Source organism: Solea senegalensis, linkage group LG2, assembly GCF_019176455.1.
Source record: "Solea senegalensis isolate Sse05_10M linkage group LG2, IFAPA_SoseM_1, whole genome shotgun sequence".
In the NCBI taxonomy this organism is placed as follows: Eukaryota; Metazoa; Chordata; class Actinopteri; order Pleuronectiformes; family Soleidae; genus Solea; species Solea senegalensis.
This window is the reverse complement of record NC_058022.1, coordinates 15,371,852-15,398,716: the sequence shown is the minus strand read 5'-3', so window position 1 is coordinate 15,398,716 and position 26,865 is coordinate 15,371,852. Positions and strand designations below refer to the sequence as shown.

General features: G+C 40.0%; 1 protein-coding gene across 1 annotated transcript; it reads left to right on the top strand.

Annotated features, from left to right (window-relative positions):
• The first annotated feature begins 12,986 nt into the window (after window positions 1-12,986).
• Window positions 12,987-16,608, top strand: pcdh8 (protocadherin 8). Its single transcript, XM_044051698.1, has 4 exons — window positions 12,987-15,481; window positions 15,619-15,689; window positions 15,924-16,057; window positions 16,217-16,608. Exons 1-4 carry the CDS (start codon window positions 13,115-13,117, stop codon window positions 16,564-16,566), a joined length of 2,922 nt encoding a protein of 973 aa, XP_043907633.1. The 5' UTR covers window positions 12,987-13,114; the 3' UTR covers window positions 16,567-16,608.
• Window positions 16,609-26,865: the final 10,257 nt, after the last annotated feature.

The following is a 26,865-nucleotide window of genomic DNA, read 5'->3' as shown; positions in this document are numbered from 1 at the left end:
TGTGTAAAGCAACAGAGTGCTTCAGCAGTGCTAGCGGCTCATGGCCTTGGGCTTTGGGGCTGTCTGAATCTGAAATTCACAGTTCAGAGCACACCCGGCGATGGAGCGGGAGAATCTTTGATGCCCTGCACAATGAGGCCATTTCATAGTAGATCACGGTAGTCTCTTGCTGGTGTTGAAGGAAGACGAAAGGCGCTTTGACAGGCCTATGAAGAATTTATTTGAAATGTCTTTCGGTGTTGAGAAGATTTGCGTGCTCTTCAAAAAAAAAAGCTACGAGGGAAAACATCGGAGGGCAAGCAGACATTGAGTTTTTTGCAGCTGTTGCTCCAGTCTGGTTTGACTACTCTATCAACATTTGCACCGACTATGTGTTGCATGCGATCGATTTTGTATGTCTGAGTGTGTCCGCATAGCCTCGGCAAACCACACAGATTGCACACAAAGTCTAGCTGTGCGCAGCAGTTTGTATGGAAACACGAAGCCAAGACCAAGGCTCTGAACATGAGGGAGCATCAGAGGAAGTGATTTAGGCTGACAAGAGAGTTCTCTGCTTGATTTGTCAGGCTGTGACACTTATCTGAGTGTATACAGGTAGGAAAAACAAGTATTTCAACAAAATGGCATTTCACAAAGCCAAACAGGAGTGACTGCACGGTGCCTATGAGAGGTCTATCTCTCCATTCATGAAACCTGCTCATAGCACTAATACTTTCATTTCAAGTCAATCATCAGCACATGTATAGTTACGTTTTCATTTAAGACAAGGCCATTTTTTTTTAAAAACATCAAACTGGAATTTAATGTTTAATGTTCATCTGCAGTGCATTTTTAAGCATTTGTGGCACAAGGTACCTCACCGACCTAAATGACAGTGTCTATGTTCAGTCCGGGGATTAAAAATCCGCGATAAACAAACTTCCCTTTCAACTTCTAGTGTTTTCAGCATTGTGCAGACACATTTGGCTTCATTTGCCAGCAGTTTTGAAGTAAAGGTGAACGACGCTCACTGTGTGAGAGTAAATACTGCGGGATGTTACATGAATCTGAAAATCAAAGCTTTGTGTTTTCTTTCTGAAGGAAGTCAGTTTTCCACAAATCACCCAGTATACGTACATGGCAACAGCTTAAGCACTTGTTTACTGTGGCACCTTGTCAAAGATTATTTACGATTATTTAACATGAATATTTCTTTTGTTAAGAGGAACCTAACACTTTAAAGACGAGCAGATGAAGAGCTCAGCCGCGGATTATATTCGATGTGTTGTGTTTTTAGTTGGCTATTTGCTTTGGTTTCTGTGTAATTCATTGAGACTGGATCCTGCGCCCTAAGGACGTGCAGACCTGTGAAACAGTCAGTATATACAAGCCAGAGGGCATGCGAAATAATTTACTTTCATGCTGTACTCCTATCTAACTGTCAGTGTCTTGTTTTTCCCAGCCAAGCACAAATTATTATCTATGAGATCTTTTCTTTTTAAGCGTTTTAATCATTTATTTATTTATTTGTTTGTTTTGTTCGCACTGGGTCTGAAATACTTTAAGGGTAGCTCTTCTGTTGGGGTTTGCTGGTGGGAGAGTGTGGGTACACTGAGGACAGTTTGCATTTAGGTGTGGCACTCGACAGTTCAGCAGGCGGAAAGGACGTGTGGTGATAAATTTGGGTCACACTTTTGACTCGAAAAAGCCTCCTCTCGCTGTCTTTGTCTCCTTTTTCTTTTCCACCCTCTTTTCTTGAAGATGGCGTCTTTTCACCCGATCAAAAAAAAAAACTGCTGCTCAGTCGGCCATTTGAGTGTTTGTGTGTTCATTTACAAATAAATGTATAGGTTTTGGGGATATTAAGTGCAGGCTGCACAATGGTTGCTGTGCACAACCTAATAATGTTTAAATCTGTGCTCCTCGTCGAGTTGATTTCAACTCAAAGTCACTCTCATGGGGTTAAGTGTTTCCATTAGCAGCAGCCTTGTTCTCTGTCCCTGGTTTGAGCCGGAGCTTTCTCTTCGCTCCAACACGTGCAGACGCAGACACACAAAGGTTAATTAGGCACAGGTGTGCTCTGCTGACCCGGTGCATGTGTGCCCTGCTGGCCATTCAGCTTAAACCAGAGACACCAGCTCGCAGCAAGGACCGAGGCAGCCAATGAAATCACTTTTTGAAATGATCTGATTTTTTTTTCTGGAAATAGCAACCAAACCACATGCTGCAGCACCAGAGCTTAGTGTTTTAAAAAATACTGGGTGTAGTTTGCTTTTCACTCTTTCTTATATGCTGCTGTGTTGGCAAATCTATTTCTGAGATAAAACATAATAATCTACACATGTATTCAGTTTGTATATCCATCCATCCATTTTCTACTGCTTTATCCTCCACAATGGGGCGCTGTGCCAATCTCAGCTGACATAGGGCAAAAGGTGGGGTCACACCCTGGACATTTCACCACCTATGGTCAATTCAGAGTGTCCAATTTACCTAATCCCCATATTGCATGATTTTGTTGTGGGAGGAAGCCGGAGAACCCGGAGAAAACACACACGCACACACACACAGAGGGAGAACATGCAAACTCCATGCAGAAAGACCCATGTTCCAACCGGGGCTCAGTTTGTGTATCACAAAAATGAATTTGGCTTACGTATGAAAGTTGCTAATCTTCCTCATCAGCGCTTACACGACTGCGCAATAAATGTCTGCAATTGATTCACGGCTCTCCAACCTATGAGCACAATCGCTCGGTTAATATGAGTGATTACAGGCGGAATCAACAAGTCCCGCTGTTGTGTACTGAGAGCTTTTACAGTGTAGAAAGATGGTTTGAATATTAAACTGGAAATCTGCCATGTGCTCAAAGCATAAAACAGATCTCCTTCTGTTACCTGCCTTTGAGTGTGGTTGAATATATTCATATAGACTGGCGTCTGGCTGTTGGTGCTAATAGCAGGAGCATAAAAAATTAAGTTTATGAAAGATAGATTGAAAAGTAGGGAAACTGTTTAGATTTTCCTTTTATACGGTGAACAAATTTGGCTGTTGTGCATATCTTTATACTCTCCCTTGAACTAATATCCTCAGGGCTTGGGTTATAGTCAAGGACAAAACATCCCGCGATAGTCTAATCTTTGGCTGAAATTAAATGTTTATTCCATTTTGTGAGAAGGGTCATTTCATTTTGCTGCTGTGGTCTCTTTTACTCCTTCTATTGTGTAACTTACAATGGAAAAAAGAAACTAACAATAGTTAATTTCCTGCTCCTTCAGCAGCAAAATGTTCTGCTGTCACCTGGGATTCAACGTGATAGTTGATCTAATTCTTACAGACTGACTTACCACTGATGCTCATTCTACATATTAACTTCACACAATTGCAAGTTCTATAACTCGTAACCCAAGTACACAGGAGCCTTGCATTACATTATTCAGCTTCGCTACAGCAGGAAAATAAATCATGCAGACGAGAAGAAAAAAAAAAAAACTTACACAAATGCAGATCACATTTCTGTTGCTCCTGTGCAGCAGTGGTTTGAATTTCAAACGTAAACATGTCCAACATTTAAATGGATTCGGGGAAAACAGAAAAATCTGAGCGTACCTACATTTCCTGATTTGGCTCACAATTCAACATGCTAATTAGCCCCTAGGAGATCCATCTAACAGTTTGTGATTTTTTTTTTTTCTCCCCCTGATTTTTAATCAGTTTAATTTCTCTCCGCTGCACACACACACATTCAGTAGCATACACACAAAGCCTCTGTTTGCATAATGTGCTCACTGTCTGCTCCTCTGAGACTAAGCACTGTTTGTGCATCCCTGTATCTGTGTGTGTCTACTGCGTGCGTTTGTGTGTGTGTGTGTGTAAGCACAATATTGTTGAAGTTCATCTCCACATATTTTAGGAGAGAGTGCACAGCCCTGCTCACACAACCCCATCACCACCACCATCCCCCCTTCCTGCCCTTGCTGTGGCTCAACTGTGATTGCTCTGACAATTCACACAGACGCACACACACAATAACTTCAGACAGACTGTTTTCCCAGTTATGGAAATTAGATTTTCCATCTCACTTCATCTTCAGTACCTTTTTTTTTCCCGGAGAATAGGACAGTCTAGGCCGTTAACACCTTTCCCCCAGATAAGTGCTCTGTTGTTCTGCAAAGCTACATCGAATTTTAGCCTCTGAGACTCCACAAAGAAATCTGATTCTGTACAAATTGCCTGAAATGTGAACTGTCCTATTAGGTGTACTTTTATTACTCTGTAAATCACAGTTAGCGCTATGGTCTTGGTGGCAAACTGTGGTTTGTCTAACTCCCAAAGCTGGGTCTCATATTGTCCTCCTCGGTGACTTTTCTACTCAGACGCACTACATTACGAGTACGATTATTATACGATTCATGGCGAATATTTTTCAATCCCCCTCCCAAATGAAAAAAAAAGCTTAATTCCAACGCCACCCGAAGTCGTTGACTCATTGGTACTGTATCAATTCCTCAATCGCCGAGGCAAGGAAGAGACATGTAAATGGTTTGCACATTTATTTCCACTTGCCGTACCCTCAGGTTACATCTCCAACACATAGAACTATTTCCTTGATATTCCAACTTGAGAACGACGATTTATAGATTTAACAGTAACACCATGGTCCAAAAACTTAACATCAAAGGTCCACAAAGCCACCCTTTCCATAAGTGTATTTACGCCAAAGGCTTAAGGCCAACGGTTAACTACTTTAACTGTAACCTGTAATCCTGCATTAATCGTTTAAACTAACTCTAAACTAAATTAACTCAATACTGGCTCCTACAACACTCCTTTATTTATAGGGTACCTTTCAAATTGTATTTTAAGAGCGTCAGAAAAACAAGAGTGAATATGACAAAAACACATTTGTTAAACTTTTCAAAGCAGTATTATATATATATGTATATATATATATATATATATATATATATATATATATATATATATATATATATATATATATATATATATATATATACATATATGTTGTCATTGTTCATTATGATCATGTGTGTTTTAAACCATGAAATATAAAGCATGTAGGGCATTGGGTAAATCAACATAAATCTGCAGAACCATCAGACAAGCAGCACCATTCAACAAACTCCTAATCTGGGAGATTTATGGCCGCAAGTGTGAGAAGAGGCATGTCTGTGTTGTTATCAAGTCGGTGCCACCTTCTACTCAACCATGTCTAATGACCCTCCACAAACCTCCACTGGTCATGTGTGTGTGTGTGTGAAGGGTTAACATGAATCCCTGTTAGGCTTCAACTGCCATCCTAAGTTATCAACTGCTACAAGATGTAAAAGAAGAAGAAGCATTCGATAACTCATAAATGAATTAAAGTCCTTGGCTTAAACAAAAGACTGGCTAAATAGAATGTTTAGTAACTTAAATGAGGGGAGGCTGATAAAATACTAATCACTTTGTCCAAGCGCATGTCATTGACTCACAATATGAAATTAATTTATGACTTAGAAAAATCAATTAAGCTAATCTGCCCTTTAAAGCAAACAAAGCAGACATGGGGAACATCGCTGCAGAGCTGGAATGAGAGTTTCTTAATCTCTGATAATTAATAACTAGGCTCCCATAAAACACTAATTTGGTTTTTCTCTGGAGGATGTGAACCTCTTCAAATATACACCAACACTATTCTTTATCAGGCCTTGTTCAGTAAAAGCACAGAGCCCAGATTCAGTTTTTTTTTTTTATGAGAGCTTACAGTATTCTATTCATAGAGCCCTTTAGAAAAAGCAAGCATTCATAATGGAGCTAGGATCTGATTAACCTCCTTGCTTGCCAGCACAATGGCAGACTACCCTGAGACTCAGCCCAGTAATGGAGTCCGCTATCACCAAGCACACTCCTAGCATTCTTTGCACTGCAGGACTTGACGACCAGATTGGAATCCCTTAACTCCCCTCTGCACTCGGCACACAGTGGGGAAACAAAACATCCTCTAAGCTGATGCCCCTCAACATAAATCTATCTCTCTGTTCCTTCCGTGCACATGTTGCGTACACACGCGCACACACAATACACAAACTGCACACATCCTCTTAAGAGCCTTTGTTGCAATTTTGCATTCTTATTTGCAAATTCTTTCCAAGTAAAGGTGGAAAATAAACTGTTTTCTCGCAACTGAATCTTTGAACCTTTAATACACAGTGTACAGTGTATTTGCTGCTTGTGTTCACCCACTGTCAAACATAATGCAGTTAAATGATATACCCAGCTGCTTAATGGCTATATTTCTGAAGCTTATGTAGGCCGTGTTTACTTATTGCTGTAATATTTCCACTGTACAGTCTGGCTTCTTGTCATATTTTATATTGTACCTCCTTTTGCTCTCCCTGAGAACCGTTTAATACAAAACAACAGAGAGCCATTAAATTGAAATACTCTGCCACTGTGTTAGATTGCAGTGTTTTTAAAAGAAATTGTCATGGCTCTTAAATCTTTATTTACTTTCCTCTGCCTCTTATATCATACAAACAATTATAGTGCTGAAGTGTTTCAAATTCCATTCTCCCATCTCAATGTTGCCATCTCCTGGCGTAACAGGATTAAGCAAGTCATTTACACAGGCCTTTCTGTTGTCGAGCAAATGGGTAGCTTGTGCCAAATATGTCAGAGGGAGTGATTACACCCCTCAGTGGCCAGTTGGACCAACAGTCCGCCCCCAGTGGCCAGCCCTGTGGGGGCTGTCAGGACTAGGCAGACTGGAGCTTGGTAAGGAGCCAGTCCTACGTTTAACAGCCAGATCCTGCCCAGCCCAAGTGTCATCTGCACCTGCCAATGGGAAACAGTTCTTACCCATCAGATAATGGCTGAGAGGAAATTGCTTCAAGGAGGCGACATTCTAGGATGGCAATATGGAGATGTGAAATATATTCAAGGAGGAGGAGGAGGAGGAGGAGAGGGACCTGGTCCTTGAAAAGGCACGCATTAGCACTGACACACACACACACACGTACACACACGTACACACACAAGCAAAAAGGCTATACTTAATCTTCCCTGCTTTGAGTACCATAACCAACCTGGAGAGGATCAAATTTATTCACAGCCTGGACTAACAGGCAAATTTGTATTTATCTCACCTGATATAGTAGCAGCCAACAGGCCACGGGAATACGGGGAGCAAGAGTGTCCGTCCTCACTGCACATGCACTAAAACAAGGATATTTTCAGAGGTGCTGTATCTACTGTGACCAGCTCAGCGGTGACGTGGAGAATGGAAATCAAAGTGAAAGTTGGATAGGGATATGTCAAGTCAAATATGTGCCTGCAATCATCACAGACAGAATATCGCTCGGAGGTTAATGCGCAGGCCTGCTGATCTTTTGTGGCCCTCATCCATGTCGCTTAAGGCGACAAAATTCAATATGAAGCATGAAATTTGGAGTCGTCATCATAATTGGATTGAAACCTATAGTGGTTCCTTCACCATCAGAAACACTAAAGCACTCACCAAGTCCACACTGTGTGCGTGTGTGCAGGGAGGAGAGCAGATTTCAAATAGAAACCACTTCTTTGGTTTTATTTGAGATTTATGCTCTGCTCTAAATAGCCTATTAAACCATTTTTTCCCCCCCTGCAGTTTGTGAAATGATATTATTTTTGTGAGAGCTGAGGATCTGTGTTGTATGGAGAGAAAATTGTGTTCACCATGTTACCATGACAAAGCTTCAGCCTGCAGATGGCACTCTCATCCCTGTTTTCCATCAGAACCTGTAGGGTGGACTCCCCATTTTGAAATGACTGGACTCTTTCCTGAAACCTGTTTTGCTTTGTTTGGTTTTATGATTCTGTGGCAGGCATTTTTTTTATTTTTGCTAATGGCAGTGAGATAAGATCTTGAAGATTTTGAACTCAGTTAGATTAGAATGAGAAATATTTGATGCAACATTGATATACCTGTTTGCACATATGGTCAAAGCTTATTCAGAGATGTGTATGCATGATGAGGTGCAGTTAGCAACTGTTGTTCCAATCGTTCTCAGGCAGCGAGTATTAGTTACACAGTGGGGAATGGTAGGAGTTGAGTGGGGGTAGAGGAATCTCAGCCAAACATGATTTGTCTCTGAATACTAATGCCTCTTTTGATCTGCCTCGGCTTTTAAGAGATTTAAACAACAAAATCTGTCTTCCCAAATTTCTTAATAGACTCAGCCTTTTGTTGCCAACATGACGAAACCCTGGAATGTGTTAACATGGCATTCATATTAATGTTCTGGATTTGTTTAAAATGTGAAGTCCACTGAGATCTAATTACAGGGAGATCCTGTATTATTCATGCTTTACACTAATGAATCTATCATAAAATAGTTAGATGTTATATGACGTTCTCATGTTACAGATTTGTTTCCATAATTGATTTTTTTAAGTTGCCCCTCACATGCCCCTATATATTCAGCATCTTTGCGATGAACAAAAAGGGGATTTAATCCTTCCTTAAATGATCTGACTGCATTACTTACAGAACTGAGGCATAGAAGAAGCAACAGGAAGAAAAGACGAGACCTAATAACATCAAGGCAACAAGTGTCGGTGTGATTTATATGGCCCTAAAATCTGTTCAGGGGCATTTCGTGACAAAATGTTAAGTGTGATTAGGGACAATATGTTAAACATTTGGCCAATTGTAATCATTTGGACAGCAATGACAATGAGCTGTGGTTGGGGTGGGGGTGGGGGGTGGGGAATGTTATCTATGTCTGTGATGCTGCAGGAGGTGCCAAAAGCAACAGAGACCAATGGCCACTCTGACTGGCACCTCCACAGCTGCTGCTCACATGCTTCCAACCTTTCGTCTCAGCGAGGGTTAGTACCAAGCACAGGATAATCTTGTTTTATCTGCCTTTCAGACAGCCTAAATGGCTGAAGATTAAACCCTCCACATGACCCTCACGGCCAGAGCACTGACATGTATACCGCCAGTTTATTAGAGCACCTAAGGTTAAAGTGAGATGAGGAAACTGATAAGGGGTTGGCCTGAAAATGCCTGCCTCAGTTCACAGTCTTAAGCAAAAGGTCTGTGCCTATATATAAAAGTAATACATTCCCATTTTGTGTCATAAATACAAGTCTATCTCCCTTTACGGTTGAATAGAACCAGCTCTGGTGTTTGGCAACAGGATAAATATTGGAATGTTTGGGCGTGACAATATTCACAGGTGGTTAAAGACACAACAGCGAAATGCTACTTGGTGTAACAGCTACAACATTTTACAAATACGAATTAATGACATTATGTGTCATGTCTCCGTTGTCCATTTTGTACATTATCAATATAAATAACTGTATTTTTTTTTTCATGGTTCCCCTTGGCGTCTATGTTTTTGTTCATGTTATTTGCATGTGGTGTTAATATTTTATGACCAGTCAAAATCACAACTCATAATTAAAACCCCACTGTTCTCACTCCACCTGTTAATTGTTGCTGTATATTTTGAAAATGCTAAAAAGGAATAACAGAGAAACGGTCCAACTTCAGTCAGCATGACTGTAAAACAATGAGCATTATGACAATAGAACTAACGAAACAAGGTTGTCTGGAAACTATGAAAAATAAAGAAAGATAATAAATACATAAACCACAATGCAGTTTTCTAGTGGTGGGTGGCATGGTGGCTGTTATCCAAAAGGTGGGCCTCTGAGACATTTGTTCCCAGTCACATATGCCAGGATTACTGCTCCCACTGTCACCAAATGCTTTTTCCTGCCTTCTTACCTGGTGACGTGTGAAGTGGAGGAAACAATCTTCAAATGGCCTTCAGACGATGTCAGACAATGTCAGACACTGGCCGACGTCCGACTGATTCCTGACCATCATTGTGATTACTGTGCTGTTGACTGCCAAGACATTCTTCACAATATTCTTACCATTAATTAAAAATCATCTCAGTGCGAGAAAACAGATGGCCAAACCCATTAATCGTCTGTAATGCTCTTACTGTCACCACACACGTCTTAATCAAGCTGTGAGCTGCATTAATCACCTCACTTAAGTGACAAACAAGTATCACTCTCGTGTGAGCTGGGGTTTGTTCATGTTCAGACCTCTGGTGACCTTGTAGTGATGCGCTGATTGCAAAATTCTCAGGAGATGATTGGGTGATGTTTTTTGTTGTTTTATTTTTATTGAGGCACTATGTACACCCCATACATATCACAGTAAACAAATAATTTTGTTACTCCCTGTACAGCGGCAGCTTTAACAATGCTGTCGGTGCTTTCATTTTAGAGTGAAATGTTTCTATCTGCACTTGTTGTTCCACGGAAACCATTGCAGCACAAAGCGGTAAGTGCGTGAGACATTTGATAAGATTAAGGCATAATCCTCTTAGTGGCAAACAACTAATTTGGCTAATAATTCTGCATTACCTCCTGACTCCTCACACGATAAAATCCTGGATTTCAACACCCTGCCAGCATGGGATTGTTATGCTGCAGGCGTTGTGTGTCTGGTTGTGGCAGAAAAGTATTGTGTTTGATCCGTGTCTGGCTCAGTGTTCATGTGTTCAGCATGACCTTGTTTTTCACAAAAGGGTTCAAATAAAGACTGAATTTTTCCTCACTCACTGCTTTAGCCTTTAACACACTTAAACATTCTATATTACAGGCTTCATCATAGGAAAACCACTTGTTGACTTTGCAGTTTTAAGAACAAACTAATCTAAATAATGCAAGAGCAAGAGTATAGTGTGTGTAAGTACTGCAGCTTCTGTTTGTTAACACTGCCTTGTGTTTAGACAGAAAAAAAAAACAAAAAAAAAAACAGCGGGCACCATTATTTGACAGAGGAAATCAATTTTCATATTTGGCATATAAGCAAAATCGAGCTTGTATAAACACTGCATGCCAGAAAAGAGCCTCCTATAACCTCTCACTGCACAGAATCACACCCTGATGTGCCTCTTTATTGTGTGATTTTTAACACCTTCCTGTATGCGCCCTTTGGGGGTCTGAGACAAATTTAAGCCAAACTGTCGTGAGGTGTCAGGAGCCCTTTGAAGGGCTGCAGACACCTTTTAATCAGCAGAAGATAATCATCCATATGGTTGACAAAGGTCTGGTTGAGTCATGTTCTTTTGTTGTCGCTATGGGAGCATTGACTATGTGTGTGTAATTGCATTTGCTGAGTATTATGCTCTTTTCTGGCATAAGCACTGATTTTGTCACAGACAGTTTCTAATGAGCCAGAACCTCATTTCTGGGGAACCGGTCAAATTTAGGGCTAAGATTTGAATTGTGGATTTGTTAAGGTTAGGATTAGTCATTAAATGGGTATGTTAAAGATTAAGGATTATGCTTGTTAAGGCTGCCCAAATGAATGGCGGTCAGTGCCATGTCCAAAGAACAATAGCAGCACAAAATTGTTGTCGTCTTCCACTCGAGAACAGAATTGTATTTATATATATAAACAACCGTTGAGTGTGTCCGACACAACACTTTTCCAATATTACCTCTTATCTTACATAGAAATGTAATGTGACACGAGACTTCCACTGACTGGTCAACAGAATGAAAGGCTTCTGCTTTTCCTTGTGGAGATAATGAATGAATATGACCATAGCAAAATGCATTATTGAAATACTCTACACATTATTTGTCCATATTTTGCATTCTACTGTAAAAGCCTAAATGTTTTTATTGTATTTCCTATTCCCCTTACTCCTGCCTTTCATGCACTGGTGTTAATACTGACATAAGCATTAAAGTACCACATTTGTTTCTTGTATGTATATATTTGCATTTTCTAAAACACTAGAGATAATGTTTTGTGTGGTGAATAAAACGCTTCCTATTTGCATGCAGACATTCTTTATACTAAGCGAACGGAATTATAATTTACGAGGATCATTTATGTTTGAAATGATTAAAGAGAGAACAAATATTAAATAAAGATGTTTGTCAGTTTTGGAGGTAAAGTTATGGAATGAACTCAATGATGAATAAATATTGTAGTATTTTTCTACATCTCTGATTTTCTTGGTTTTTCCTTGTATTGTGCAGGATAGGCAAACATAAGCTACATCCTTCAGCCTATTCTTTTTTCAGTTGTTGGCATAAATGATCTCCCTTTACGATATTCATTCATTTTATTTAATATTATACCATTACTCCACACCGCACTGGATATCATGTGTCATATCTTTTCTTTGCAGAATATTGAACATGGAAAACACATGACAATCTTACAAAATATGATGCCTTGCTAAATGATCAAGTCTCTTGTTTCTTAAGCCGTTATCTCTGCCTCTGTTCTTTTACTTGCTTAAAAAGGTTTGGTGCAGAATCTCGGCACCTCAGCGATGATTACTTCTGCTCTTTGAATGGAAAAGTAAAACTACATCAGGTCAGTTATTCGAGGACCCATCAGTTGTTGTTTTTTTATAAATACATTTTATTTCAGATTTACTCTCATATCTTAGACATGGTAGATTTTCCTACTCAAAATAATGAAAGAAAGTGTAACAGAAATGGTAGTAAAGTAGTTAAGTTGGTCCGAGACATCATACTATGCACATGTCATTTTAATGAAGTGTGTACAAGTTTGAGAAAAACTGCATTGGCACCAATTGTCTTTAATGGTTTCTGACACGTGGGCCTTTGTTGTGTTTTGCTGTAATTACAACTTTGACGTGGTCATATGCATTTGTTTTGCAAGTACAGCTCCTTTTACTAGGTGACTAAACTCAGTTGCTCCCTCAAGTTTTCTCCAGACAGACTTTGACTCGTGGATAATACAGTGCTCTCACTGTTGTTAATTAATTGCCATGTGCAGATTGATTCAAGCAACAATGTTATAAGCCTGATTAAAGCTTCACAATCAGTGTATCTACTCAACCATTTGCATTTTTTAAAAAAAACAAATAAAAACAGTTCGCAGTTTGCTGCGGGAGACAGACGTTTTCCATTTGGTGTCCTATACTCAAAGGGCATTGGTCGTTGTGGCTGCTCATTTGCATATACTGGGCCTTATAGTCCACGGCAAAGAGAGAGCTTGACACACACATTTGTTTCACTCGCTCCACAAGTGTTTGGACCATTTATGATTCTCTTAACTTTTTAGTCCCTCAAGATGGGATTCCTGAAGTTTGCAGCAGCTGGAGTGTGCGTCGTGCTTTCTTTATTTCTACACACAGTCCGGTGTACAACTACGAAATATTTCACCTATGAAGAAGACGCACCTGGAACGGAGATTGGCAACTTGTCCCGGGATTTGAAGATCGATCCAGCTGATGACCCACACACGTCGTTCCGCTTCATGCAGGAAAACAACGCCTCTGTGATTCAAATGAGGGAGCTTGACGGACTTCTGAGTGTTGCAGAAACGATTGATCGAGAGCAGCTCTGCGGCAGCTCTCCGCGGTGTCACGTCGCCTTCGACATTGTGGCCTTCTCCCGAGAAAAGTTCCAACTCATCCACGTGGAGATCGAGGTGAGAGACATCAACGATCACTCTCCGCATTTCCCACGCAATGAGACACATCTGGAGATAGTAGAAAATGTTCCAGTGGACTCGAGATTTCCACTCCAGCTCGCCCTCGACCAGGACGTGGGTGAACACTACATTCAGAGCTACAACATTTCCCCCTCCAGTCATTTTGCCATTGAAGTGCGCGACAGAGATGATGGAGTGAAGTTTGCGGAACTGGTTCTGGTGAGAGAACTCGACAGGGAGGTGGAGGACTCCTACACCATCCAAGTCACTGCATCTGATGGAGGAGTGCCTGCAAAGTCCGGGTCTATGACTGTGCACATCAAAGTGCTCGACTTCAATGACAATAGCCCGACATTTGAGCACAGTTCCCTGAAAGTTGAGTTGAATGAAGACTCTCCGGTTGGTCACCGGGTTCTCAAAGTGCACGCCTTTGACCCTGACGACGGCATCAACGGCGAGGTGATGTATGCGTTTGCAGACCGTTTGTCACCGGAAGCGGCGCGTCTTTTCCACGTTGACCCATATACCGGCGACGTCACCTTGAAGACACAGGTTGATTTTGAGGAGAGGAAGTCATACGAACTGAGCATCAAAGCCTCTGACTTAGGCGCCAACTCTGTGCCGTCCATCTGCAAAGTTGTCATAGACGTCGTGGACGTGAACGACAACGCACCGGAAATCAGCATCAAACCGATGACCTCCGGCAGTGACGGAGTCGCCTACATCACTGAAGCTGCAGCTGCGGAGAGTTTCGTGGCTCTGATCAGCACCTCGGACAGCGACTCTGGCTCCAACGGGTACGTGCGCCCCAGCCTGCTCGGGCACGAGCATTTCACTCTGCAGCAGGCGTATGGCGATACTTTCATGATTATCACCACCACGACTTTAGACAGAGAGAAGATCCCAGAGTACAACCTGACTGTGGTTGCAGAAGACCTTGGAAGTCCACCTTTTAAAACTGTTCGACACTACACCATCCGTGTAATCGATGAGAACGACAACCCCCCACACTTCAGTAAGTCAATCTATGAAGTTTCCGTGCTCGAAAACAATATCCCAGGTTCATATGTAACCACTGTTGTTGCCCGTGATGCTGACCAGGGGAAAAATGCCAAAGTCTCCTACAAACTCATTGACTCAGAGGTGGAGGGAGGATCCCTAGTGTCCACTTATGTTTCTATAGATTCACTTTCGGGATCATTGTTTACTTTAAGGTCTTTTGATTATGAAACCCTTGAGCAGATTGAGCTTGTAATCCAAGCAGAAGACAATGGCTCCCCCTCTCTTTCAAGCACATCAACAATCAGGATTAGAGTTGTGGATCAGAATGACAACTATCCATATTTCACCTTCCCCATCCTCCTGAATGACTCTGCTGATATTCCTCTGCCTTTCAATGCTCCTGCTGGCTTCCTCGCCCTCCGTGTGTCAGCTGAAGATGGCGATGAGGGAGTAAATGGTGACCTCTCCTACCAAATTGTACAAGGTGACCCAAAGCTTTTTACAATGAACAAAGACACTGGGGAAATTGCTTTAAAACAATGGCTGATGTCTGAAATTGGAGATGTGCTGGAAATTAAAATCAGTGTGAGTGACAATGGCAGGTCCCCACTTTCTACCAGCGCCACTCTCCGATTCATTGTCTCAGACACAGAACCCACTGAAGACCAGGTCGTTATTGTGTTGCGGTCAAGTGATGAAGAAGGCTCCATCCTTGATGCCTCACTAATTACCATTATCATGCTCAGTGGGGGTTGTGCACTGTTGCTGATTGCAATAGTGGTTGTTATTGTCACATGCAAACTGAGCCGAAGGGGAAGAAGCCGCAGCACCAAGGGAGAAGTGTGTCACAGCGTGTTTGACAGCAGGCCCATGCCGATGCTCGGCTCCACAGAACCAAACATATACACAGGTCAAAGAGGCTTCTTCCACGAGAGGGCCTCCTCATCTCTGGATGATGACTCCTGCCTGTATGAGGAGAAGAGTGGGGACTCAGAGACAAAGGTGAGTGAACTGCTGCAGTATTCTTTCATCTTTTTATTTTCATATGCATATGATGTTCTCATTCCCAAGTGCCACCTTGATCTTTGTGCCAGAAATGGAAACTAAGCTCTCTGCTGTCATTCTGTTTGTTCTCTTAGATGTTCCTGCCCTCCAAGCATTTCCAACCAACGTCTGTGTGGCAAGGTGACAAATACTACTTGCAAATGAGGTAAGACAACCAGATATCTTTCCTCAGATAGGATAATAGTTCACAGTTAAATCTCATTTACCGGAGCGAGTGCTTAACATGCGCACATGCAATTTGCTGCTCGTGTCAGTTTTGTGGAGCCAAGTTAGACATGACAAAGACACGCCTTGTGCTGTATGCACATAAGTGAAATCAATAATCAAGCTAATGTGTTACAGTGGTGGCATGTTCTGTAACTTTCGATTGTATTTGCAGTGGCATCGGCAACAATGACCAGCTGAGCGTGAAGGACAGTGGCAAAGGGGACAGTGACTTCAATGACAGTGACTCTGATATCAGTGGTGATGGACGACAGAAGAATTTCAGTACATTCCAACCGGGGCTGAAAAGTGAGATTTCCTTTGTTTAAGTTTTGATATACACTAACACGCAGCTGAAATGAAACATTTAATATCCACCAGAATGACATAAATGATAAATGGCGGAAATGCAATACCTGCATCAACAATTTCTCATCCTTATTTTAATCTATTTCACTCTTATATCAGGTTCATCCAGCGCCGCTAACAGCTTATCTGGGGATTGCCAAGGCACGTACTGTGCAATACCATCACAGTGCTTCAGAACCCCCAGAAACAACGCATACACAATTGGCTTCTCTGCGGTGCCGGTGTTCAACAATCATCATGGATATGCACACTCTTGGAAGGACTCTGGTTATGGCACAAATGTGCCAAAGTCTAGGAGCAGCATGCACACCTTCTCCAGGACCGGGACGCTGCCTTCCTACTTTCCTCAGCAACAGCCTGACACTGTTACCGGAGGAGACGTACAACACAAGCACAGTCCAAAGTTTGTCACCGTGGCTACTGCAACAGAGGTTGCAACGATCTTTTAAAAAAAAAAAAAACTGTAAAATGGTTAAGATGTTCCTTGAAAATGTAAATATTTGTAAAAAAAAAGGTAAAAACTAGTTATACATACAGTGTATATTTATGTATATTTATACAATATAGAATTTCAGCGTAAATGTGTCTTGATATGATTTCCTTTTTTAATAAAATGGTGATTGAAATAATGAAAATGGTAATTTATCCAACAGTTTGCTCATGTGACTACGGTACGAACGGAGAAACACAGCATTTTGAAGATGAAATATTATTCCCCTGCCATGAGAAATCCCAACACTGAATTTGTAAACATGCAGAACTCTTCACTCAATTTGAGTCTACATGATCAAACCTCGCGTCGCTGATGATGAGATGTAAAATCTCAAGCTGCTCCATTACCTGGAGACTGACTTTGAACACTCCTAGGTTGCTCCGTTGAGTTCCTTGCATGCAAATGAGAAAGAGCAGAGCTGATACTCAAGTGGAAAATGGTGTGTAAACTATTAAAATTTAGTATAAATCTTTATTTCTCACAAAACCATGCTGGGTGTTTGCACCTGCTTCGGGTTTTATGCATAATTTAAATCACTTTACACAACACAATATAACACATATTACATTGCCTGACTAATTCTGGCTTTAATCTGTTGCCATTAGAGCTGAATATTCAGCTTCTGTATGTAAATCCATTTATCTTATTTAATGGGACAAACTAAACAGAAGGTAAATATAGTAATGCAATGTTCCATCGGAATACTCTTGACAAAATGAACTTGCTTGCACTGCTGTCATATTCATACTGGTCAGCATTATTAAGTTTAATTCAAACATGAATATGTAGGTTAAGTGCAAACTGTCTTTGGTCCGAAATGATTTATTGATGAGACGATGAGTGTTGAAACCATAACTGGAGCAGACAAACCATCATCCTTAATACTGGCTATCAGTTCAACACATTTCATATGTTGCCGTGGCACAGACACTACTACAACATCTGCAATGCCCCAAAATAGATCAGCAACAGGATCATATACTGTAATAGTAAATCCAGGACACGGATCTGCAACAAAACAGTAAGTCTGTTAATAAATAATGCAAAAATAAAATCAATCAAATACATTTCTCATTCAAGGGACAGTGTCCATGGGGATGTGCAGCGGTTTTCATCAACAACTTCAAATGCAGAGGCCTGATTTATTGCCGTGTTTCATCAACATTTCATAATTTCATTCTAGTAACTGAAAGGCAGACAGAAACTATAAATGTTTAACAATATTAGAACCCTGCTTATTTTTTATGCGCTCTTGTTCAAGTTTGTCTCAGTGCTCTGTCCTCATTATTTTTAAGGTCACTTTAAATGATCCTGTGATGTGTGAAAGTAAATGAGACAAGATTAAAGGGCTGTTACACATTACATAATAGTCATCTAGGGGCCAGTCCTGAAGAGAAAATGAATACTTTTCAAATCTGCTGCCAAGGAAAAGCTATCTGTGGAAGCTGGTGGCAGCATGAGCCATTGTTGTTTTGCTTTTTTTGTCTGTTTTCTGTTCATCTGCAAAGAAAGAGGACTATGAGCTGTTCTGATTTGCATAAGCATAAATACCTGCCTTTGTGTTTTTGATAGCTGTCATAAAAGAGGGAATAGAGTGGATGTGATTCCCTTTTCATATCTATGAAGCACTAAATAGAGTTCTCACACGTTATCACAACACTCTAAAAAAACTAATTCCATATTTGCGCTGACCCGACCACACCACCGGTTTGACTTTATACATTTATTCTCCAAAGTCACTACTGTTAGACAAAGTTATTGACTTTAATTTAGGCATAGATTCCTCGGCGGACTCAATGCTGTGTAGTATAAAAGACGAGCAATAAAAAAGAAGGTCATATGTGTGCCCCCAGTGATGTGCACTGGTCTGACAGATAGCCGATTGTACACAGAAGCAAAATGCATTTATCTGTCAATACAATATCATTCCCTTTATCATTGCTTTATATGCTTCTTGTAGGTCAAATAGTTGTGCAATGACCTGGCAATTTGCGCCACAAGGTACATTCGCTTGCACAGTTTAGTGTGTCTGTTAGAAAAGCCACTGCTGGCAGACACTGTGTTTATTCATATCCAAATGGACTTCACACATTAATGTCCTGCAGAAGCTCTCACAGCACATTTGAAATCTCCCAAGGTAATAGAGAACGAACGTTTTTAGAGCAGGTTTCTCAGCTCATCAGTAGTCCGCTGACAAATGAGTCACAACTGCACATGGCATTTTCAGCCTCTGCACCTGCCGGTGTTAGGGTTATTTATGAAAAATGGCTGTATGACTGCATTGCTGTGATTATGCTTTATGGCATCACGGAATCTGAACTCTGGGGCAGGATTGTCCATCATATCCAACTGCATATAAAGATGGAACATCTTTGAATCGATATCATTCGGTGCCCCGGGCTCATCCCACAAATGCAATGTTTTTTGCAACTTGTGTCTAATCTTCATTTTGTTTCAACAGCCATAAGAATATGTCAACATTTGGACAAGTTGAATTGTGGGGGGAACTCTGCAGGCCACCAAAATCATAAATGATATGTTTATCTCATAATCAGGCAGAAAACAACATTTGAACTTGGGTCTTGAGTTGGGATTTGTATGTCTGTATTAAAAATGTAGTGAGCTAATTTTACTTTGAACGATTTAGGTAACTAGTTACCTTGAAAAGTGTAGGTTAGTATAACTTTACTCCTGTAATTATTTTTCAATTATCTATATAAATTCTACAGAAAAATACAAATGTGGTGCTTTTACTTTAAAATAGTAGTGCATTACTTGGTGATTCTTTGTAAATATGGGTCCTCAGTTTTGTATGTAAATTGAATCCTTCCATCCAAGTCATTTTCACTAAACCAGTTCATTGGCTTAATTAGTTGATATTTCCAAGTAAAATGTAATTGAGTGACATCAGTGAATCTGGCAACCTTCTCTGCATACGGAGCATGACGTCAAAGCCCCGCCCCGCATTTCAGCGGTCATGGACGTGTAGACACAACTCCACGTCCACGGTCCACATCTCAACTAGGTTGGCGGAGTTTGACTGAGGCAGAACGTGAATATGGAACCATGAAGGTACATTTTAAGCGAAACAACCTTTTTACGTTCCTGTTGGCTTACCTAGTTAAATCTCCGCACTGAAAGCAGTGGCGGCTGCGGCGCTAGCAAATAATGTATTGTCGTGGGAGCTAGCTAACTAGCTAACAAACTTTGCTGGCACGAGGTATGTCCTTTTCGCTCCCATTACATGAGGTCGTGGTTTTAAAGCTGGATGTTGTAAATATGCTGCTGGCTGGAACGAGTGAATGTCATTGTTATATGATACGCGTTTTACAGAAATAAGGAAAAGGTGTGCTGCCAGCTCTGTTGAGCCCCCTCCCACCGCCCCACCATTCGACCGTTACAAGTCACTGAAGTCACTGTCAGTTGTTGATACTGCTACAATAGACTTGAGTTAATCTATGATTGTATATGTGTATTTGTGAACTCATTAAAACAACCATGATCTAGTTTAAAATAATTGCTGTCATAATAGTTTTCGCACCGCTGCCGGGAGGTGTAATTTGAAAACAAACCAACAATGAAGTGCGTACTCAATGCGGATCACCGCGCGGTCTCCGTGTGCACGCATTCAGTTTCACTCAGGTATTCACATCGACTTGTATTAAATGCGACACCGATACGCTGGACCATGAAACCTCGAACGTTCGCGGACAGTGCGCGCGGGTCAGTGTCGCCCGACTCTGTGGGAGCCATAATTGTGGTGGAGAAATGCGTTTGTCTGTGTGTAGCCGGCTCTGAGTCAGATGTTCAGGGACCATCTGCAAATTGCAACAATAAAGCATCTAACTAATCAATCTAATTTATTCAAACGTTACATTTTATGCATAGTAGTCAGAAACATAATGTTGCATATCTATTGATTTCTGCTGTCTATACTATCAATTTGACAGCCTGTGGCCAAGTGGAAAGGGAGCTTGACTTGTATCCGGAGGGTCGCCGGTTCAAATCCCGACCTGGCCTAAAAAGTGTGTGTGGCAGAATCCTAATTCTAGGATGGGTCAAATGCAGAGGAATACTTTCCCTAGGGGGATTAATACAAAAAATAATAATTTGGAGAACTGTTTTAGCGTATTCTTTAATTCATTTAACTACTTTCAATGATTTTTCCTTTGTAAACTGTATTATAACAAGAATGTCACATCACATACACCAGCAGTTACTCAGCAGGAAGTCACAACAGTCTTTAAGAGCATGAGGAGCATCATCCTTTGTATGCACAATAGCAACTACTTAGGACTACAAAAGCAAGACACCTGGCCATACAGGTAATATTACAAAATAATGTACATATAATTTGTAATATCCATCTTCTACTGCTTTATCCTCTGAGGGTTGCAGGGAGTGCTGTGCCAATCTCAGCTAACATAGGGCGATGGGCAGGGTACACCCTGGGCAGTTCACCAGTCTACACAGGGCCATGTGATATGTAAATTAAAAAAAAATAATATCAATGCATCCTTGAGTTAGTAGAAATTAGGTGAAAAGCATATAGATAACCTTTTTTTTTTTAATCTGAACATAGGACCTTTGGACTCCACGGCTGACACACCCTGAGAATGTCAGCAAATGTCCAGTCTCTCCACAAGAAAATGAAAGCACCAGTGTTTGAGTATTTTGAGTCAGTTTTCTGACAGTGATTTCAAGTGTTGCTCCTGAAGTCCTGAACAAACTGAGAATGTCCAAGGTAGTGATTGCAACTGTTAATAGACATAGTTGATGTATTTATTCTTTAGTGTTCTGAAAGTTTATTAGAAGAAAGTGGACAGTGCATGCTGAAAACATGCTTTTTGAAAAGCATGTTTTTTTTCCCTGCTAAGGCCAGCTATCTGATTGGTTGACACTTTGAGGATTTTTTTCCTCCTCAATGAACTTCTGCCTATAAAATACATGAGGATGTGAAAGAATCAATCTTTTTAAGTTTGTAATAGAGCCCAATTGATGGAATTACAGAATTAGAAGGGAGAAGTCAACCGTAACACTGTATTTAGTTTCCTTACTTTTGAGCTTGATAATGGTTTCTGAACTCCCTTGATGCATGTACTCCATAGAGTGTGTATGTTTATATATTGTGTGTATGTATGTATATATATATATATATATATATATGCACTGTTTTTGTGCTAGCAAGAAGTTCTATGGCCATGTGTTTGTGGTTATGTTATGTAGATATTTTAAATGTCTATGCCATTTCAAATGTGAAATAAAAGTGTCTTTTAAACATCCCTTAAGCTGCAAATATTTGTTTTTGGAAAATATTGAATTACTTAATAGAATAGTTAAAATATTTACTTAATTCAATTAATATTAACTAAAACATTCATAATAAATATTACTTAATTATGTTGAATATAACAGCAAAGATGAATGAGAAACACATAGAAACATCAGCAACATTTTCTGGGTTGTGTAATTAGATGCATTGCTAATCTGAGTGAAAGTTACAAGCTATAGGTGAGTATTGCCAGTGCAATTTACTTGTCTACTTTTCATAAAAAATAAGTGGTTCTAGTAAGTAAATATTACTTAGAAGTAGCCTGAGTAAAGATTACAAGCACTTTCTGTGTGGAAAAAGCTTTTTTTAAGTAAATGTCACTCCCAAATTTCTTTCGGTGTACAACTTGTATAACTAGGGTTACTCAAATGTCTCACGTTGTTGCAGCTTTAGCATGTTTAATTAACTTAGATCTCAAATATTTTATGGTTATTGGAAGCTTCATTTCAAAACTTAAATTTAAAATTAAAACAGTTTCTATTTATTTTTATTTGCAGTATCTTTATAGCCCAACTGGTGGTCGCAGAGCATACCTTGGGAATCATACTGTATAAAAGTAAGTTCATTTACATATTAATGCCTTGATACATTAAGAAAGTTAAAACAAGACAAGTGTGAAGAAAAAGCAACTATTTCTTTAAAATGTACAACATTTGTCCTGGATTTGTCTTGTGTCTTTGGTTACCTGAAGACAGTAACTTTTCTTTCAGTGTCACACTTATATGTATATGAATATATGTATATACATGTATATGTGTGTTATATATACATATATGTACACATAATAGTAAAATGTCTGGACAACATTTTAACATGAGTGAGCGCACATTAGAACAAAGCTACACTTCATGAAACTGTTTATGTTTAATGTTTTCATTAATTCAAGCAAAACCAACTTGGATGCGAATACAATGGCCAGATAATTTACTTATTATGTCTAAACTTAATTTCTTAAGTTGTTATGTTTTTTTAAGGGAACTGAGAGAGAGGTGTCACTGAAAACAAGGAATGTAAAAAAAACAACTACACTATAATGTGTTAATATCACACTGTATTGTGTTAATACCCCAAGTGATAATTATGGTTGGAGAAGAAAAGAAAAATCCAAATAATGTTCACTATTCCACAGCAGAGCATGTTGTGGTTATGTCTGTATGTTAAATGATAAATGTGGAAGTGATTTTAGCGAAAACAATGAAAGAAAAATTTCATATAGTAATCCATGTAGCACACAAATATATGCAGGTTTTTGATAATTATATAAATGAGGTTTTAGATTTTATTTGTATCGGGATTAACACGTTTGACATAATTTGAAGGTTTCCTCTGAATAATATAGGTTTTTGTGTCTCATCTGATTATACTTATTATTATTTGTTATTATTTGGTGTGAGTTCTGTTCAAGAGTCCTGCTTGGACAAGGAGTAATTTAAGTTTGTTTTTACAAAGAATGTTCTGCAATCTGTCAAGTAGCTGAAGTCGACCTTCAAAGACTCTGAAGATATTGTCCTGATTAAAGAGTAGATACTGCACTGCATGTAGCCTGTAAGGCATCACTATCACCAATGTTCTATTTTGGATCTTGTACCACTAGGGGGAAACATCATGCTATGCAAGTAACCCCTGAAAATTACAATCTACCCAACCATCATTTACACATATGGGCCTCAGTTATTTATAAGATGTGATCGGAACAATGCGATTCAACAAATTAAACAGCCTATTCAATTTGTTGCTGCTGGGATTAGTTCAGTAGAACTACAACATCTTTCTCGGGTAAAGCGGACAGGTGTGTTTCATGAGCTCTTGCTACGTATTACAAATCATCCGCTTTAATAGAGTTCTGCTCAGTGTCAAGGAAAAGGTTGTGCTCAACAATAACATCAAGCAATGTGGGAGTAAGTGTCCATATTTTTTTTACATCCCTGCTATTATTTCAGTTGTATACCCTCTTTGTATGGCTGTAATGCGTTCCCTGACAGGTCCATGACAGTACTATTATCCCATTTATATAATTTCATGATAAGCTACAGGATATTTAAATATCTTGTTAAGCATGGCATGCATTCAGATGTAATGAACAGAAAGACTTTGACAATCGGGTCGTTGAGTTCTCCTTGTCAGCTGACGCACATACGAGTTATTCTGTGACTCAAATCCCATTCTCCTCTCCTTTCTTGCATTCAACCAAAAGCCCAACCCACAAAATGTTCACAGAGAGATTTAATTGATATTCTACATTTCTTCTTTTACTGCACAACTATAAAAACACTCATGATCACTGATTTATACTTCTATTGAGCACATTTACAATGTTGTACAACAAATGCTCAAATCACAATTGGGCTTGAGCAGGATGAGCTCTTATGCATCAATATAAGAACAAACGTCACTGGACGCATGAGTGAGCGGAGTACAGTGACAGAAAAGGCAAAAACAAAAGTATGAGTGAACTTCCTCTAAGTGCCGTAATAATATGGCATCCATTTAGATCCCGCTGAAAAACACAATGCTCTGTCTCGTTAGTTTATCACTGAGTAAATGTGCACACGGAGTCTCTCCGCCCTACTTTTTCCCCACCTCTGTAACAGAGTGGTCAATCCTCTGACTTGAGCAGTAATGGCAGTAGTGACTGCAGTTCTCTATCTGCAGAGTGTGTCAGCTCACACACAGGGCTTTGGTCCTGAGCTGATGATGATAAATCTGTGCCAGTTGTTCACCAGTTGATTGTGGTTTACTGCTGAGCAGGGAGAGTGTCTCATTGTGTCAGTGTGGTCTGTCGTGGAGACATGCTGCCAAAGGAAACAGAGCCTTTTTGCTGCTCTCTAGTATAATGAATATAAAATTCAGCATAGACAGAGTGGGGAGAAGGGGAGAGGGAGCACAGAAAAGCATGTTGCCTCAATCCGTCTAAATAACTTATGTAATTAGCTGAAACAGTTAACCTTGAAGTAATTGGAAAGGTTTGGTCGATATTTCCTGTCTGTGTGAGACTCACAGACTCCCTCCTCTTCCATGTTGCTACAGTATTTATGAATTACATTCCTGTCACTTTGCAATACAGCCTAATACTAATTGGGTATGAGATATATGGGTTATTCGCATCCCACTAGGTGGCATGCTGTTTTCCTTCCTTCCTTCCCAACATTAACATGACTGAGAATTGTCGAAACTAATAACACAGTGTTACCAGGGTAATACTGCAGCTCAAATTACACCTTCCTTGAAAATGGTATAATTTCTAACATAAATTGAAACTCTCGAGCTGTGTCGCCACTACCTCTCCATGTATTCCCTGACATTTTAATTTGAGCCTTCATCTGCAATTAGACATGGCTACTGGCTTATTTTTATTTAGCGAGAATCAAACATTCTCTTTGGACTTCCCTGAATTTAAGAAGAAAGACTGAGCCGCGCATGGTGCAGAGGTTTTACCCTCACTTTATATTAACTATTAATAAGTTGGACAGTGTTTCTCTTAAAATAAATTTAGCCGTCATGGTTGTAACAACAGGACACAATTATCACCGCTGCACTGCTGGTGTGGTTGTCAGTAGAAAGGCTGAATGAATTGTCAGTGGAGAAACTGATGAGTTCTGTACGTGAGAAACAATCTGCTCCACGTGGTCTGAATGTGGGATAAGAAAAACGTCCAAAGACAAAGGGAAGATGTTGGGGAATGTCTCAGAATGTTTGCGTGGCAGGTGTTTTTGCTCCGCTTTGCTCAATTTCAATTTCACGTCGGTAAAAAAATAAATAAATCACGTCTTTTGTAATTCTCTGATTGCCCTGTTCCTCTGTCGGCCATTTTGCCGGATGCATATCTGTACGAAAAGTTAATTTAAATTACGTTTTGAAGACAATGATAGATCCGTTGCATACCAAATAACTTTTTTTTCCTCCCCCCCCAGCCTGAGATAAAGTGCCACTGCAGAAAGCACAAGGACATTTCATGAGCTGTTCCACATGCCGTGCTGTTGTCATTGTCTCCATCTGAACATGTCCATGCAGTGGCTTCACCTTGTGGATTTAACACAAGACAGACATTTTGTCGCCATTAATGTCAAATATATACGTAAATAACTAATATATATGTAAAACTATTTTAGTCAATTTCATTAATGTCCTTAAATTATTACAGCTTGTGTCAAATATTTAAAATACACACACACACACACACACACATATATGAAGAAAAAAAGGGTCATTGTTTTCTTTGAGGTTGTCAAGAATCAGACGTTGTGGCAGGTTTTCCTTTTTTTTTTTACCCTGCAAGATCACAGCCTGGGTCATGTTAGATGTGTTTACTTCTCTTGTCAAAGGATAAGTTGTAACTTTTAGCTCCCAGGAAATGAAAGAAGTAGTGGCATGTTGAGCACATACACCAAAGTAATGTCACATTGAGTGAGCATTTCCTCCCTCCCCCCCAGTCTTGAGTGGCAGCAGATATTAGAGGATAAACTCCATTTTGATCTCACGTTCACTCATCACAACAAAAACGCAAGAGAAAAACAGCGCAAAAACAAACACGTCACGTTTCAAATATGGCCTCAGTCAGCTGATATCAAACGGCATTCGAGAGACAACCACACTTGAATCCATTTAGTAATGGATGGCTGGGTTTCATAGTAACACGGTTATTAAAATATACATAAAAAGAACATGCAAAAAAATGCAAAACCAGAAACAAATGACCTCATTAACATTCTGTACCATGGAGGTGTGATTGATTCCATCATCAACCAAGTTATTTTCGTGGCCACCACAGGAACATCAAGCGCCATGACCTCCATTATTTCCCTTTTGAAATTGCATTCACTTTATTCGCCTCTGCAGTTCTCCAATACCCCGAATCATTTCTCTTGGGAGGTGGTTTTTTTCTAACCTGCTGCTTCTCTGCCGGTCCTAAGAGCGGTATAACCA